At 39.7% G+C, this 18,090-nt stretch overlaps 1 protein-coding gene across 1 annotated transcript in view; it reads right to left on the bottom strand.

Moving 5' to 3' along the window:
- The window catches only part of vstm2a (V-set and transmembrane domain containing 2A), a 96,346-nt gene extending 78,666 nt beyond the window's left edge, over window positions 1-17,680 (bottom strand). Inside the window, exons 1-2 of the mRNA XM_028005359.1 lie at window positions 17,117-17,680; window positions 16,040-16,206 (exon numbers count right to left, since the gene is read on the bottom strand). Of these exons, the coding sequence (XP_027861160.1) occupies window positions 16,040-16,206; window positions 17,117-17,195 (246 nt within the window). The 5' untranslated portion in view covers window positions 17,196-17,680. The remainder of the gene's footprint in view (window positions 1-16,039; window positions 16,207-17,116) is intronic.
- Between the last annotated feature and the right edge of the window lie 410 nt (window positions 17,681-18,090).

The following is an 18,090-nucleotide window of genomic DNA, read 5'->3' as shown; positions in this document are numbered from 1 at the left end:
CATGTATCTGTGTCACTGAATCATCCAGCCCTGTGTACGATAAGAGCAAATGTAATATGATGCTTTAGATGGAAGCGGAGTCATTGTCAAATCTAAGAGAACAAGGTGAAATTGTGTAGTCCTTGTTTTCCTTGAGTAGGATAGAAAACCTGCTTTAAAAAAAAAAAATCATTGTCTTTTAAATTACACTAAAAATGATAAGAATAAGATAGATGGTCCTGGTGGAAGTTGAAAAGAAATGTAAATGTTAGGCGCCAACTGTGGATCTATTTTCAAAGTTATTCTCACTGCCATATCAGCAGTAAAATACAAACCACAGTTAATGCATGCAGATGAATGTTTGGGTATATAAGCTGATTTCTATAGTGCTGCCATCATAGGCAACCCTAACACCTTCATCATTACCCATGTATTATAATCTGTCACCGCTATCAAACAGCAAGAATAAACCACCTCCCTAATCCGGGTTTAATTTCCTGTCCCTCTGTAGTGTGTGAGTCCTCTTCGGTCCCATCGCTGGTCATTATCAGCTGCTGATTGCACAACCCAAAAAATACGGTGGATTAAGGCGAAGCTGTCAGTAAATATATTGGCTGCTATGAATGTCTAGTGAGCGTGAGCACAGCTGTGATGGATGTTGGCACTGCAGATTCTCATGAATAGGCTATACATGCAAACACATTTATTTAAATGGTAAAAAGAGGAAAGGAGGACATTTGGTGCTTTTACAATACATTCTTACCACAACAGTACTGGACTGGCATGTAGTACAGTTTAAAATACGGTGTAGCCTTACTTTACAGTCTAAAGTAAGGCTAAAAGAAAAGGAAAAAGTCACAGAAATTTTGAATCATGGTGAAAGCTAAAGCTTTAACTTTCTGTGCTAACAAGCCAAAAACGGCAGTGCTTTTCTGTAGTAGCACGCTAGTTGTTAGCTGTGTTGTAACCTAGAATTCCCTCTAATATTTTGCCCAGGTAAAATGCAAAAACAGGCTAAAATACATAATCGTCTGCAATGGCTTAAAAAACAAACAAAAAATTGCTGGAGTCTTGTAACAGGATAAGCTAAGCCAGCTAATAAGCTAGCTAACATCAGGAAAAACAGAACAGCAGAAAAAAACAAACAATTTGAACAGGATGTGTAATTACTTCGGTGCTGCTAAATTTAGTTGGTATTTTCACTCAAAATGTTATTTATGTGTCTCATCATTGTTTGTATAATATTCTAATAAAAACAGAAGTCACGGAAGAACTCGTGAACTTTGGTGAATCTTAAACTAAAGGTGATTCTCAGTAGTTATTAATAATAATAATTAATAATTTCCCTGCTGGGATGAATAAAGTAATTCTATTCTATTCTATTTATTGCTAAACTGTGGTATTTTTACTCAAACCTTCTTACCACCAGAATCCCGTGCCAACCCGTTCCTACTGCAAAGCAAACAAAACTGGGAGAGTTTCTGTTCTTGTTTGTAAGTCCTGGTCGATGCATTCAGCGCTGCTGCAGCTCATCTTTTTTAATTTAGGTCACCATTTTTACTAAGCAACATTTAGCATTGAGCAGGATTTTTTGTAATTTTAATGTAGGCTATGCAATCCTATGCATCAACTAAGCGTACAAGCACTAACTCATCAGTGGTGCGCTGAAAGATTTCTCAGAGAGGTATAAACTTTTTCCTACTTAGGGAACTTGAACTGAGCGCAGATCTCTATGCCAACATTAAATGTCACTCTTGTTTGTTAGTGAACAGTTGCTGTAAATCCACCAAGGTGCATTTTTTCCCTTCCAGGACTGGATCTAGTTGTAGGCGTTGAGTGTGCCACGTAGCCGAGCTGTAATACACACACACAAATGGAAACCTAGTATAAATGGAATCAAAGAACAGCCTAATTCATGAGTAGAATTTCCTTTCAGTTGTCATGTCGAAAAGCACTCAGCACAATGAAGCAACAGGGAGGTAAAAATACTGGGGAGATAATTGGAAATAACTTGTGGGTTTATTTGTTGTGTAATTGTCCATAAGCTGTGTATGGTTTTAAATGAGTCACTAATCTAGCTAACCACTATTAACTCTACTTTTCTGCTGTTGCTGAGGAGGAATTGACTGCTTGCTTTAGTGGAGCATTAACTCTTCTCTATCTGTGTTCAAAAATCTGGCCAATACCCAGAGCTGTCGGGTTCCTTAGAACGGACTAAATGAGAGTCTTGTTTTGTATGCACAAAGAAAACCAATCAGGATATTTCCCCAGAGCCTCAGTATGTCCTTATTCCACAAGACATGGCTCCTTCACTTACACCCTGTCTCCGTGCTCCACCGCACAGGAATGGACGCAGCTCAGCCTCCCAACATCAGAGCACCTTTAGGGGAACAGAGGTGGAAAGAGGCACAGATTTCAGATATAGCGGTGACCCATGAGATAACTCAGGAGATAGCTCTTGAAACTTTAGAAATGTTTGTACACAACAGATTTTACGGTGCCATAATGTAATAAGTGACTGGAAAAAAACCCTTACATCCAGTTTCTGTCACACAACACAGCCAGAGTTTATGAGGTAAGAAAACAACCTAGCACTACTTGTGCTCCACCAGTGTGGATTCCATAAAAAAAATTCCTTTATGAATCTTTATTGCTCCTCAACTGAGAAAAAATTTCTTTATGACCACCAAGTTGATTTCTGTGTCTTCCACCAGATACAAACCATCTATAACGCAGTGTGTATAGAAGTTACATTTATTTTCCCAGTATATTGGAACAAAAAGACATTTTAACCAAGCTTAAATATTTACTTAAATAAAAACTGATCAAAAATAAATATTTAAATCACAATTTTTTGTTCTGCCCAGAGAAAAATAAAAGCACGAAGCTTGAGGAAAGCCATAGGAATATATCTAAAAAAATAATAATTTCACAGCACATTCTCTTTGCATTTCACAAGAAAGCAATTAGTGTTTGTAGTCTTTGGAACCTGGATTAAAAGCAGGCTACAGTTTCTCCCAGGTGTAGGAGAGCCGACTGATGGATCTGTTCCTGTCACACTCCTGGCATCTGAACAGGCAGCCATGTTCCTCACACACACTGTGGAAGTAGAAATTGTCTACTGGAATGAGCTTTACATGTGTTTGTTATCTGAACATTCTCCATTTTCCAAGACAATGGAAAATGGTATGAACTTAGTCTAACGTATGTAACTGTGAAGTCAAAAACTTATATGACCAAGTACTTTGTTTTCTTTCAACTTTGATGTACAAAAGCTAAGCTAGTTATTTGACTAAACTGTGTAATGAGTTGAACAGCTGAAGGTTGATCAACACCTTCATCCAGAGGAGCAATCGCATGTCCTCGGTTTGCTTGAAGTACCACAACAGAAAATTAAGTCCAAAGCACGCCACACCAAATCAATGCAAGATGATGGCAAACAGGAGCTTCCAGAACTGCTGGATTTGTTTCACTCTGCAATGTGAAGAATTTCTGGGTTTTCAGTGACCAACTAGAAGAAAATATATAGTTTTTTGTTTGTTTGGTTGTTTTTTATTTTGCCAAAGTGATTTTTTCATTATCAAAATCATTTTAGAATGGTGATGATGTCTTGGCTTTTAAAAAGCACAACCAGAACCTAAAGGAAACACCACAAAAACCTTTACAAGCATTAACTTCTTTATTTCCTCACTGGAATAAGTTATATGTGTTCTGCAAAGCCCTTCATTTCACCTGAACTAAACCTTTTCATTCCAGAATAGGAGTTAACTGTCAGTGGTGTTTTGATCAAAATGAATAAACACTTTATAAAGGATTGTAATGCTACAGACTTAACATATGTGAAAAGAAAGAAAGAAGTGCCCACTGTTTGTTACTGTATGACCGTCTACCAAACCATGACCTGATCGCTCCTCCTTGTTTACCGTCTATAGATTCATTCACAGTTGATTCATTCACAACACGCACCCCTTACTGTCATCTCTTTACTCTTCTGTCCATCATGTCCTTTCTTCTTTCTACCCTTCTCTTTATCCGTTCTTTTGATTTCCTTTCCCTCCTATCCCTCTTTGTGTCCCCCAAAATGTATTTTCTGTACTGACTTAACTCTGCTCTTCCTTCCATTTGTTTTTTCCTTCCTCCCTCATTTTTCCCTTCTCCATGTTCTTTTAATTCCTTCTCATGCCTTTTCTTCTTTCTTTACACGGGTCATTCCTTCTTTGCTTACTTCCTTGTGACTTTTTCTTTCCTTCGTATCTAGTGTCCTTTTGTCCTTTCATTCAAAGTTGTCCAACCTGTCTTGTTTTCATGTAACTTATCTTCAATCTTAATTTACTTTTTTACTATTTTCTTTCCTTGTTTCTTTCTTTTCTTCTATTTCGATTTTTTAAATGAACACAAGCAAGGATCCTGGAAAGTTAAGTCCTTTTCTTCCCAGTTCTGCTGAACTTCATGTTTTCATACTTCTATTATAATAATTATTAATCTATATGTTGCATCTTCCACCTCAGTCAGGGACTCTTGTGCTTCAAGAAGTTTGCCTTTTGCCATCACTGTGGAACCTCTGGAGATGATGACAGTGAAAAGAAGGAAAATTCTGAACAACCCTGAACATCCTCTTCCTTTCCCTTTAGGATTAATAAACAATGTTGAATTAAGTCTAACTGAATTTCATAAAGTGAAGTGAGAAGATGGCTAACTGACCAGTGGCTGCAACTGAGTCTGACAGAGTGCTTCACCTTCACACACCAACCAGCTGCTTCCTGTGGAGACGATCTGGTCATTACAACCAACACAGATGTTCCAGATGTGTCCCTGCATGGTGCGGCTGGTCAGAGCAGGTTCTGGGTCCAGGCCCGGTCGGACCTGGTGACTTCAGCAGCAGCTAGGAGAACCTGAGGAGAGCCTAGCTGCCGTAAAGAGACAAGAGGCTAAATGAATGGTTTGTATTCACACAGCAGGCCTCGACTCCAGCTGCAAGGCATGGAGAAAAACTATTTTTCTTTTTTTTTTTTAAATCCTCTCCTGGTTCTTGCAGCCCTGTCTTATCATACCCCAGGTCAGCTAAATCTGTCTTTCAGGCCAGGAGCAGCACAGCCATTCATGCACTCCTGGATGTGTTTGAGGAACGAAACGCACCATGAATCTGTAAACTGCACCCGTATGTGTTCGGGCGTCGTCTCTGTCGATTTGAACCTCTGCCTGATCCGCCTTTGAAATTCATACTGTCGAGGTGTACCCTCTCTGAAACCTCACGTATGCAAAGATGTTCCTCTTTTTCCCCCAGTCACAGAGGAGATACAATCGATTCTAAGCTGTTTTTACTTTTATGAATTTATTCTGAGGCTAGGCAGGACTGATAAATTAGTTATAAATGTTGCAGAGGCTTGCATGGGAGGATCAGAGCAGGTACAGACGATTACCTCTGCAGATAGTGGCCAGAATAATCCACACATAATCCCACGCCAAACAGAATTGTAGGTGGATAGCAAGGCAGGAATTCACCCAGTAAACTGATCTTACTGCACACAGCAGCATCCTGATGAGATGGATAAAAAGAATTCAAGTCCACCTCCTCAGAACACAAAGGGTTTAAAAGCAAAAGGGAAATGAGCTGGTTAGACTTGTTTCTAACAGCTTAACAAATAACAATAAGGCTTCAGGTCAGACATGTGCTTCAGGATCTAACTAGTGTTTCACCAAACCTAAAAGTCTAATTAAATCGAGTGAACCCTCGACTAGTTATGTTTGGGTTCACAGAATCAAACATTTGTGTCTAACATGACTTGAAATTATTTACTAAAAATCTACTTATTTGCAGAATTTTTTTGTAGAGCATATCCAAAAGTATTTGAAGGAAAGCACAGCTTGGAAGACTGACATATCCCATGACATGCTAGTGGTTGGCGATGGCAAAGCTTCTCATTTTAAGTAATACGGTGTTAGCTTCTGCTAAATATTGGCGTAGCACTTTAGTATTAGTGTCTGTTAAATTCAAATAAAAAAATGCTGTATTGATCCCAATGTAAAATTAAATGTTGCTTCAACTCATATTAATTCAGATTCTTCAAATAGTTATTGTAGATAGACTGCGTGCATTTAAAGAAACTTCTGACTGAAGACACCGTTACTTCCACTAAGTACTGTGTTGTGTAGCGCTTTAGTTTTATCGGAACTAATGTTTATGATTAATGCTTCAGGGTCAGAGGTAGTGTGTTTGGTATTATTTTGAAAAAAATGTTCTATGCCAATATCTGATGACAGTGCACAGAAGGAGTAGAGCAGAGTTCCAATCTGCAGTTGAATATCTTAATAAATACCTATTTTAGATTAGATTAGATTAGATTAGATTAGATTAGATTAGATTAGATTAGACTAGTAGTGTCCAAAGTTAGTCCTCAAAGCCCACTATCCTGCATGTTTGAGATATTTCCCTGGGTCACCTTAATTGTATCATTTAATGGGTCATTAGAATGTTCCTGCAGAAGTTGATTGCATGCTGAGAAGCTAATTGAATCAGTTATCAATTGAAACACGCTGGACACTGTCCCCTTGAGGACTGGGATTGGGCACTGCTGGATTAGGTTTGTTCATTCTAGCAGGGAACATGTAAATCACAGCAGCATACAACATTGTATAGTGTGAACAACCTAGTTAAACAGTATATGTAATGTTAAAAAACCTAAGAGATGTATAAAGATATAGAAATAAAGTTGAGGAACAATTGGGATAAAGACAAGTTATACTCATTCTGTGCAATTTCATTTTAATAGTGAAGGAAGGGATGATGCCATGTGAAGATCACTTCTCATATCGCCTCGCTTCACACTTAACACTGCAGAATCTTTAGGATTGATCAGAAAATAAACCAGCCCATGACATATTTTTTAAAATATTGTATTGCACTTGTCATGCACCAAGTGGATACCAAACATGCACCACCGCAACACAATCAATAAGATCAGTTAATTTCACCCCAAGCTATGCAGATTTTTACTTACCTCGGGACACAGGACAACAGAAACTGAAAAACAAAGTGGTGAGTTACTTTTTCATTCACTAGGCTGATGCAAACAGGAGATCACGTTGCAGAAAATCTCCTCTATTTGCCCATGTTTAGACCCATGTGACATCTACATTTCAAAACACCAGCACATAAAGCATCATGGAAAACGGTGAGGTTTGAATAATGAAATGAGACTTGGCATTTTAGAATGCATGAGAAAATGCTGCCTTTTACAGCCGAGCTCCATTCCATCTAAAAACATGGCCGTTCCAAATGTGTCAAGTAAATCTACAGAAGAAACGTTTGGTGTCTACATTTTCAGAAAAATAAAGCTGGAGGCAGAGGCTGTAGTTATCAGTGTGGGGTTTTGTTATTGTGTTTTTTGAAACCATCACTACATAAAGACTATAGGTTTAGAATGTTTTAGGTGAGTAAATATATGGAAATTATGATTTTCTGAATGTTCTTTTTTTATTAAGGTGCTTTAGGCTCAGGCAGCTGGGGAATTGTTCATCATATACTGAGCATTTCTTGATAATATTATGTCTTTGCTGTCTGAATTTTGAAGAAGTTGGAGTAACCAGAAAGAGCCCATGTATGCACAGGGAGAACATCCAACCTCCATGCAGAAAGACCTCAGGCTGGGATTTGAACTCAGGACCTTCATGCTGCTAGGCAACAATGTTACCAACCGCAGCACTGATTTGAATCTTCTTTCTATAAAATAGACTAGAGTACAGTTAAGATGTAATAAATGTATAATAACTGGGAATGGCTTAGTCTATAATTTGAACTCAAACAGTTTACTTTGAGTGTAAAGCACTCATAGATGACCTTTATTGTGCACTGGAATTATATGAATAAAGTGAAGGAAGTGTACTGTTGAATAAACATGAGGTAACAGAGCAGAGAGGACATCTGAGGTATTGATGTGTTACTGCCAGAGAGGCATTTATAATATCAGTAGCTCCTTCAATAACAGCTCAACAATATGTGTATTTTTTTAATAAAGTGGTCACACTTTACATTATGTGCACAGAAATGTTACAAAAACTTGTGTGCCTCACTGTTCTTATGTCTCACCGTGTGTAATAAGTTGAATTGTTGACTAAAACAATGAGCAATAGATCCTCTGCATCGTCACATCAAATTACAATCACATTAATACCTGTCAGATCTATAACCTGACATTCTCGCTGGACAAAAATAAGAACACAGGGAGATAGTTAAATTTCTTACAATTGAACGGAGAACTCTGACCAGGGACATCTTCTTATCTCTGTCTCCAGACCACTTCTAATGTGCTCCTTTGCAATTGCATATTTATTACATTGAGGCATGGTTTAAGTTACAAATCATTTGCATAGAAGGAGCGGCAAACAGAAAACACAGCTGACAACACAGAGTCAGTCACAAGTCACTACTTAAACAATGGTGCCATTCTGCATTTCCAGTTCCTGAGATTCTCTGGGTCAGATTCCGTCCCCCTGTGGGTTGTAAACTTTAGTTCTCATGTCCCTTTAGGTCATAAAACTTTGACCCTTAGTCTTTGATCTACTCTCCTGCTAGGTGTCAGCTCTTATCTCCAGGCCATCTGTCGGCTTGCTTCCTGCTGCTTCAAACATCTTACACATAACACACACATTCCGAGAGCAGACATAGATTCTCACAGTCCTTAAAGTCGCCTAATCTTTAATATTTATATTTGCATTTATCTAAAAACCTAACAATACCCATTAAACAAAAACTTATATGTATTTTGGAGAATTTTATGTGATGGATCAACATAAAATAATGCAATAAAAATGATGCGCAGTTTTCAATGTTTTTGCTAAACAAAACAATGAGCTATGCATCTGTAAGCTTCCCTCTTTACACTGATACTGCCAGCAATTTCTTTCAGAGTTCATCTAATTATCAGTGGTGAGCACCGCTAACTAAAAAGATATGCTAACTCTAAAGTACTAATCATAAACATTAGTTAGACATACGTTAAAGAACTACACCAACACGGTATTTGGTGGAAGCTAATGCTAAAGCGTAGCATGAATTCAGATGAACTACTTGAAGGATTCTTCACAGTCAATAACCAAAGATTCAACACAGATGTTGAACTATATTCTACTGAAAGTTTACAAAACAGTAAAGTTAATTAGTGCATTTCAATTTTTCAGGAAAAACAAAGTTAGAGGAAGCTAAATGCGCTATGCGTTTTTTTAAAGTCAGGAAAACGCATTACAAGAATTAGCACATTAGCAGAAGCTAAACTATAATTTCAGTATAAATCCAGCTGTTCTGTTTCTGGCCTGAGAGGTTTTTAGAGAACATTAGTGGACAAACACCATCATAAAGACCAAGTATCACAGCAGACATTAGTTTATTAAATGATATCCAGAACTTGGATTGTCTCACCCTTGTGAGCTTCCATCCTGTATAACAACCTGAAACAGTAATCATGACTCAGAGGTATTCTGAATGGTTAGAATCATCTTGTTTGTACCTTTGTGATTTTAACTGTTCTGTATATTAAACCTCTCATTCTTTACATCCTTAACAAACCTTTGTGTCAGGGAGGAAGGCCTTTCCTGCCTCACTATAGTGCCACCTAGCTACAAGCTGGAGCATGTGAAGGTAAAAAAAATAAATGTCATCCAACACCAGAGAACCATAGAGTGGAGTCGCTTTACAGATGTAAATGAGGTCTTTATGACATACCACACATCAAACTCCACATCATTAGTGTCAGCGTTGGACGGCTGGTTTTAAATACGCACTCTGTATTCAAAGCTAAAATAAGATGGCTTTGTGTTGGTTTTCTCCTGTTTGAAATGACACAAGTGCTTTACGAGCCCTTTGAAAAGCCGCTTCCCCTGCTCATTAAACGCTCACATCCTCATATCTATTCAAATATATGGGTGCAAAAATGATATTCCACGTCCGCTTTGACAGCAACACTTGAGCCTTTGTTGATGACACTCAACAACGGCGCATTATTATATGTTATTGCAGCCGTCTGAAGCTGGGAGAAAGCAGAGCCTAAAATGCCTCCCAGAGTGATGACCAGGCATTTCCCAGCACTCCGCTCATTTTCTCTAGCTGCACTCCGCTCCCCCCTAAACCCGCCCCACCCCACCTCCGCTCCGCATAGCATAGCTTCTCTTTTTGACTTGAATCAACAACATCACAAGTGGAGCCAAATTGCAGCGGCAGCAGCAACAGCGTGTCATGGAGGTGCGACTCTTTCTGTCTGGGATGGTGTATAATTATGAAAGTGGCAGTGCGTTTGCCTCTGAAAATCTCAGGAGGAGATTCATTTATGCTCTTGTTTTGGAAGCGAAAGCCAAGCCGCACCGTTCCATATTGATGTTTGTTTTGGGTTCCATCGTTCTAATCCAGGTCCGGGACAGGCTTTGTAGAGAAACGCCTCGACATGTTCTCCCCAGAGACTCTAACAAACTGCACTTCTTCATCTTCTCACCTCTCAGTACGTTCTGAAGCAAACTAGAGATGTGCAATGGACAGACACGACTTCCCATCGGGCTTTAATCATTAAAGGAATCATTACTAGTTTAATGTTTCTGTTCATGTTAAATGTGCATATTGAAAATACCTTTTTTCATGCAACAGGCAGAGGGTGGCATTTCATTTACAGATACAGTTTATTCCTCCTGGCAGAGATGATTAAAACTGTTTGAAAGTTTGATGAAATATCAAACTGAGATAAAAGGTAACAGTGTTGGTATTGATGATACTGGCCCTGCATTGGTTTAGTTTCTGATCAAAACACCTCGACTGCCCTGTTCTATAAAATCAGGAAATGCGGTAGCCGCTTCCCCGGCATAAAGAGTTTTGATATTGGTTTCATTTGGTGGCCACCAGTCTAACAGTTTCTAACAATTGAATATAAATAAAAATCAATATGTGGTCAGATCTGTGTCACATTATTTCAACCACATCCGATATAAGTTTCATATGTTTATGGCGACATATGGCGCCATAAACACGTGGTGACATACTGTATAGAGGACATGTAATTGGTGGATGTTTTCTGGAGGGAAAATCGAGGTTGATTCCTATATGTTACTTAAAAATGTGTTTAAATTGGTTGTGTTTCAGTTTGATTTGGTGATTAAACAAAAATCATCTCCCAGAATTGCACAGCTGGTTTTGTAATTTTTAATTTAAAAAAAACTCCAGTTGAGGTACTGTGTGTTCAGCACAGCCAGATTCTAGTTCATATTAATTTACACACAGTCCGATTTAGTCAAACCATGTCTGATCACTGTAACATTCAAGAGCTCTGATTGTTGGAATTTGTGAAATACTAACCCATACTGATGTCTGTTATGATGGAAAAAAAAGTCTGCTATTTTCTGCTTAAAGGAAAGATTACAAAATGTAATTTCATTAAGTTACATTCAAAACAACAATGTATGCTGTACAATCCAGTTCATTTCAGTAAAGCCAGTAGTTTCACTATTGACTGTAACTCCATTAGTGATAACTAATAGATTTATAATTCTGTTTATTACTCAATAAACCTTTTCAGTTATTCTCAAATGCTAACTTGTGACAGACTTTTTTTCTGACCCCGGTGTTTTCTGTGAATTCAGTACAAATGTCTGCAACCTCACCAGAAACAAACATTTAGATAGAATCTAGGTGGAAGATAAAATATGATGAGTTCAAAACCCTGTGAGGGTCATTCACACTCATAAAGAGAGTATTTAGGTCCAATTAATTACAAAATTTATTAACTGCAATCCACTTAGACACACAGTAGTTTATTCAAATTCAGTTCACTCTAATCCACAACAGTTGGTATGAAATAATGCCAAATCATGAAAAATGTATTTGTTTTAATATGATGATAAAATGTAGTCTCACTTCCTTTGCTTAATAATTATATTTAATATTATATTTACTTAATATCTAGTCATTATCGCAAAATGAAGGAATAATTCAACTTTTTCAACATTTATTACAATTTGGTTCTATAATTTATTTTGGTGAACAGATAAGGAGAGTGAGGTCATGTTGTTAGCTTCCACTACAGAGATAACATATTTACTTTTCCAGCAAGCTAATGGATAAAAAACGTCTGTCTACAGGAGGTGAAGGAACTATTACAGATAATGTCTTCATCGGATTTCACTTCAAATGATCTGGACACTTTAAGGTTGAATCTCTGATTCCGTGTGGCTTGTTGTGTTTTACTAAAACACCACAGAATCAGCTTCTCACAAGCTAATGGTAGCGAGCTAATTAGATTGGTAGCTATCAGCTAGTTGGTTAGAGAGAGGAGCTACTGTGAGTTTGTATGCACATTGAACAAATACTGGAACTTTATAGATATGTGTTTTATTTATTTACATATTCAGTTAACCCATAACATTTTCTAAATAAAAATATTAAAAACGTCAGGCTTGGTTTGCCCATTTGATCAATGCTAACAGATGTTTTTACATCTGAATATCATGGAACAGGATTTATATAATTAGGTGAAAGGCAAAGTGATCCATCAAACACAGTAACTGCTATAGCTTGCTGCTAAATTTTGTTTCAAACCAGCTACTTCTGTTCTTCATTACTGGACAAATGGGGGGAAAAAAAGAAAAACGTGGACCACTTTTGGTTTTGAAGAATGTAGAGAGGAGTTCTCAGACTTTAACTGTCATGCACAACTGACTGTCAGAACACAGAAATAAAGGAGCCATAGTCTAAAGACAACAGCAAAAAAATATTTGGATTTAAATCCAAGGCGTAACTTTGCCTGATCTGTCCTGCAGTCTGCTCAGTTTACCCACAGAGAGAGGGAGAACACAACGACACAAACTCACAGTCTGAATGGAGGTCCTGTGACAGTGATAGTGATGCAGCAAAGGATTATGGGTAGTTTTACTGAAGTAGAGAACAAGTCAGTGGTGTGGTTGTATTTTTCAAGATGAAGAAATCCGTATATTTGATATTGGTAAATATCGGCATATGTGGGTTCTTGGCCACAAGAGCAGTATTCATATTGGATGTCGATATCAGCCCAAATTTTCATAGTGGTGCATAACTCAACAATAGATTACAGTCTGTCAAATGGACATGAAGTGCAATTAAATACAAATAATTCACAAAATAAAATAAACTCACATCAGATTTGAATATTTGCATGAATTTATGAATATACATCCTAGAACAATAAACTGATATGCAGGTTTACAACTATAATAGGAAGTGGAGAAACAAAACTGTCCAGATATGTAATGCAGGAACAACTTTACAAAGCGGAGAACTCACCCTCTGGTCCCTACCACACAATGTTTGAATAAACTGTAACATAATTCTGATATATACAGTATGTGCATATCACAGGGTGCAGCAATTATTTAAGATTTTGTTATAGAAACAATATTTCAAAAGTCTGAGTATGGATAAGTGGTGGTCATTCAGAGCTGAAAATAGCACATCCACCCACTGATCCGCTTGACTTCAGTTTTATTTCGCATGTGAAAAGCTTCCGTCGGAGTCTTTTCATGTCATGCTTTCAAAGATCCAAAGTACTCCAAACTTTTCAGCCTTTATTTGTGTAGACGTTTTCCCCCGAACTACGAGGAAGGAGCGCCTCTTTCACACGGAGCGTCCAGTCACGCTCTCATTTCAAACAGCCTCCCTCAGATAAGAAACATGGCTAACAATGTGACGCGTGTCTGAATAGGCCACTTCATCCCAACGTCCAAGAGTCACGTGGGACCGAGCTAAGATCAAAGCCCAGCTGATGCCACTCGGAGAACCGGGCCACAAAAGAACAATAATTAAAAGCCACATGGATACCCAAGCCATCCTCGCATCTCACACACGCACGCATGCATAGACACACACACATATCTTTTGTCAAGGAAACGGGGTGGGGAGGGAATAAAAGCAGGCCTGTTTTGATGACTGTCTGCAGAATACAGCAGCTCCTCCACATCCTGACATGCAGCTACCTGGCTCACAATAGGCAGGCGATTCATTTCATCCATCTGACTGCAGTAAACACACACAGTCGCTCTCAGCCACCAAGCAGCCCATCATTATTCTGGATGGGGGGTTGGGTGGGGGGGGGGCAATGGGAGCTGTCAGAACCAGCAACAATACATCGGCGCACCGTTTCCAGTTGTGCAGTTTAATGAGGCAGCGTAGAGGAATATGCTTTGGTTGTATCAGTTCAGCCATTTTCTCCATTTATCAACAGCAGGCCTCATTGGCTCCATTTATTATGGAGTTAACATGCAGAACAAGACATTTTTTTATTCCCACAAACTTGTGTTTAATTAATGTTCCTGTTTTTTTCCCCCTTGAAAACAAACAAGGGGCATTGGGTTGGGATTTGTAATACTGTTTTGATGAAGGTGTGTGGCGTGGGGGAGGTGATTTATGACCAAATTTGGAATAAAATGGGAAGAAAATTAATGTTTTCTGTCGTCACGCTGCAAAACCACAAAACCTGACCAAGGATTTTTGTTCTAGTTTCTAGTTCAAAATATCTTCACTTGAAATAAGACAAAACTGGCTGACAAGTACCTTTTCAGCAAGAGGAGCTTGTTTTAAGTAAATAATTCCTTAAAATTTACAAATAAATAAATAAAATAAAATAAAAATACTAGTTCCACTGGCAGATTATATCATTTAGTAAGGTGGGTCTGGTTGCCTTGCAGTGACAGATTTTTGAACTGTTTTTGCTCCATACAGATTTTCAATTATTGTTAAAGTCTGACCTGCACATTCCGATTTAGACTTTTTTTTCATCATGACTATAAGACATGAAACAGAAAACATGTTGTAGTTTCTGAAAGATTTTCCACTGTTTGACCAAAGCCAATCCAGGGAAACTTGACCAATTCTAATCTCTGGCTGATCAATTGGTACATCTAAAAAAATGAGATATGTCTGCATAACTGACTTTACTAAATTAATGCCAACAGGTTTGAGTTTGGTCCAGGCAAAAACTTGGACAGCCCAATTTTAAAGAGTCAAGAATCAAAAAATAATGTGGGTTAGCATGGAAAATAAACATTTAAATTAAAGTAATACATACATTTTATAGACTAATCACACTATTTAAGAACTAGACAAAGCATCAATGAAATAAAATAATATATTTTAAAATAATAATAATAATAATAATGTTAAAAATGAACAGTGAAAATGAATATTTATTTTGCTGTTTAGTTAAATGGTTGAGCTAATGGGGGAAAAAAATGGATAACAAGGAGTCAACCACAACAACAGCGGCAAAGCAAACATTCAAAATGTACACAGCTCCTTCCTCCTCCGTTGTTATATGAACATAAAGCAGGCGTAAAATTATGACCACCTCCAACATATTAGAAGCAACTCCTTTAAGCTCTACAAACCGGACTGAGACCAGAGGAACTTGGAGGAAAAGGCAACAACACAAACTGCTTAGACAACTGATAGTCGTCAGGGGATACAACCATCGGCAACAAGAGGAACTCCATGAATGCCTTGAGCCACAGAAGCCTGGACCATGATCTTGTCACCACCTGTTAACTATCGTCTCCTAGTCATCAGTCATCATACTCTGTTTTATTAAAGTGACTGAAATCTTCAAGTGACTGAAATCTTCATCTTTACGCATTTCCCCGCTGCCGAGCTCATCCACTCTGAGGACAAACGCTTCACCTGCGGCATGCTGGTCATAATGTTCTGCTTCCTCGTGTTCATGGTCAAGTGCTACCATGGTCAAGTGCTACCAGTTCCAGATCACATTCAATCTCCATAAGAGCCACAGCATTAGCAGCTCGGAGCGGTGCAGGTCGGTATCTCTGGGCGCTTGTGCGTAAAAGCGCGCAGATCGCTTTGGATGAAGCGCGTTTTCCTTTAATGAGTGGGTGTGCTTCTATCCCAGCAGCCACTGCTCTCCACTGGAGGGAGGGGTGTGTTTGTGTGTGTGTCTGCGTGTGTGGGCGTGTGTGTGCATGTGTGTTTGAGGGGGGAGTTTTTGAGGAGACGTAGGGGGGTGCAGAGGGGATAGTCAAAGCAGAAACAGAGGCTTCTTTGTACCTCTTGGGCGTCCACCTCCTCCTCGCTGTCTGTGGGCTCCGGAGCCTTCACGAACCACCACTGGATCTCCAGATACACAGACGCGGTTCCGCTCTGGAAGGCGCACGCCATTTCTATGTTTTGGCCCTCTTTAACTGTCATGTTAGAGGGCATATCCGTAAAGCGACCTGCGGACCAGAAAAAGAAAAAAAAAGAGAGAGGACGGGTTATGACGGGGGAGAGGGGGGAAGGGGGGGTTCAGGCGGGTGCAAAGAAGCACTTGATACGTGGGCTCATGAGCCAACTGAGGTAGACCCCCACCCCCTCCCCCCGCGCCCCCTTCTCCCACCTTCCCTCCCTCCAACTCAGATACTGACGAGACTTCGATGGGAAAAAGCCAGCATGGTTCAATTATTCAGACTTTTCATTGCACACATACTCCAATCCATATTTTTGTGGAGCTTTTATTCTTATTTTTTATACGCTGTACGTTTAATAATCTAAAATAAAGTGAATTAAAGGAGGAAAACTAAACTGAATTGAATTTTGGGTGATTTTATTTACTCAGAATCTCTAACTGAATGAGTTGCGTTTTTATGTAATTATGGTATTTTCAGGATTCCCTCTCTGCAAACAAACGTCCACGTGAAGCGCCGTTTAGTTTCCAGTGTGTCCTAACACCGCTGTGGGCAGACTGAGCCGCTTTGAGCTGTTTCAAAGTGGGACCGAGTGGAGCTTTCAGCACGGCGGACAGCTCCACGCAGCAGGGCAGCTTTAAAACCAACAGCTCCATGTTTCCCCAGCAGCGGCAGAGCGAACTGCGGAAACACGCTCCGCATCTCCCCAAACACAACATAAGTGTCTCATATAGCGGGAGAGAAAAAGCACCAGTTGCTTACGTTGTGAAAAAAAGAAGAAAAAAAGACTAATTTAAAAAGACGCAACCTTCATTTCTCATCCCCTCTTCCCATTACGCATTAGCATCCACTTAATAACAGTCGTTTCTTCCGCAGTCCCCTTTGCGCTGCGCACTTTTAACACAAGGCAGCCCGTTAAAAAAAAAGAAGAAAAAAAACCCCGACACGACCAGCGTCTTACCTTCAAAGGAGAATCCGAACTGAACACAGAATCCGGCTAGGAAAACAAATCCAACAGTATCGTGAGAGGTCCACATCATTTCAGCTGTGCAGAGGTTCGGTTCTTTACATCAGAGGTTTGATCAAGAGAGACGGAGAGGGGGAAAAGCCACCAGCAGCAACAACAGCAGCAGCAGCAGTAGCAGTCTGCGCTCCAGCGGTATCAAACGGTCGCTGGAGGAGCGTGTCTGAACGCAGCTTTCCGCAGGGTGAACATGCTGGGAAACTCCGGCTTCCTCCACCTGCACCGCGGATTCCTGCCTCACTCTGCGGGCTGAGGCTACCTGCTGCCTGACTGCGCTCAAGTGTGTGGAGGAGCCCGGCTGCGGTCTTCTTCTGCGCTACCGGAGAGACGTCAGTCTTAGAGGATCACTGTGGCATCCACACACACGCGCACACACACTCCCCCACCTCAGAGAATGTGCTCCGGATGCGGCCCCGTTCCCACACACTGACCGTTAGGATTCATGGAGGAGGACAGATGACCAGACAGAAGCTGCTGCGCCTTCAGAGGCTTCAATAACTACAGATGTATGAGAGAATTTTATTTTGAAAATCCCTCCACCAATCCAGAACTGTTGTTGGCGGTTTATTTCTCCCGTTTTTCAGAGCGGGTGAAGTTGGGACTGGGAGCAGGTGAGCTGCAGCATGTGGATCATGACGGGTACTGCTGGTTCGGGAGGTCCGGTCAGAACTCCTGCTTGAGAAGTGGGATGTCTCCCACCTGGACCCCCACTCAAAACCCAAAACAGAATCCACGCCCATTACAGGTAGTAAAAGTTTCAGTTAGGAATGGTTTATTTTGTATTCTGAGTAGAGGCGATCCAGGCAGGAATGGGGCTCTGGGAAGCCCCCCAAATCAGGGCCCCCTATTCACCACACCAACCATAAACCATTCTGCCAAGATAAACCGATTTATTAGCACACCACGTCTTT

This window comes from Xiphophorus couchianus, chromosome 21 (genome assembly GCF_001444195.1).
Source record: "Xiphophorus couchianus chromosome 21, X_couchianus-1.0, whole genome shotgun sequence".
In the NCBI taxonomy this organism is placed as follows: Eukaryota; Metazoa; Chordata; class Actinopteri; order Cyprinodontiformes; family Poeciliidae; genus Xiphophorus; species Xiphophorus couchianus.
This window is presented reverse-complemented; position numbering and strand designations above follow the sequence as displayed.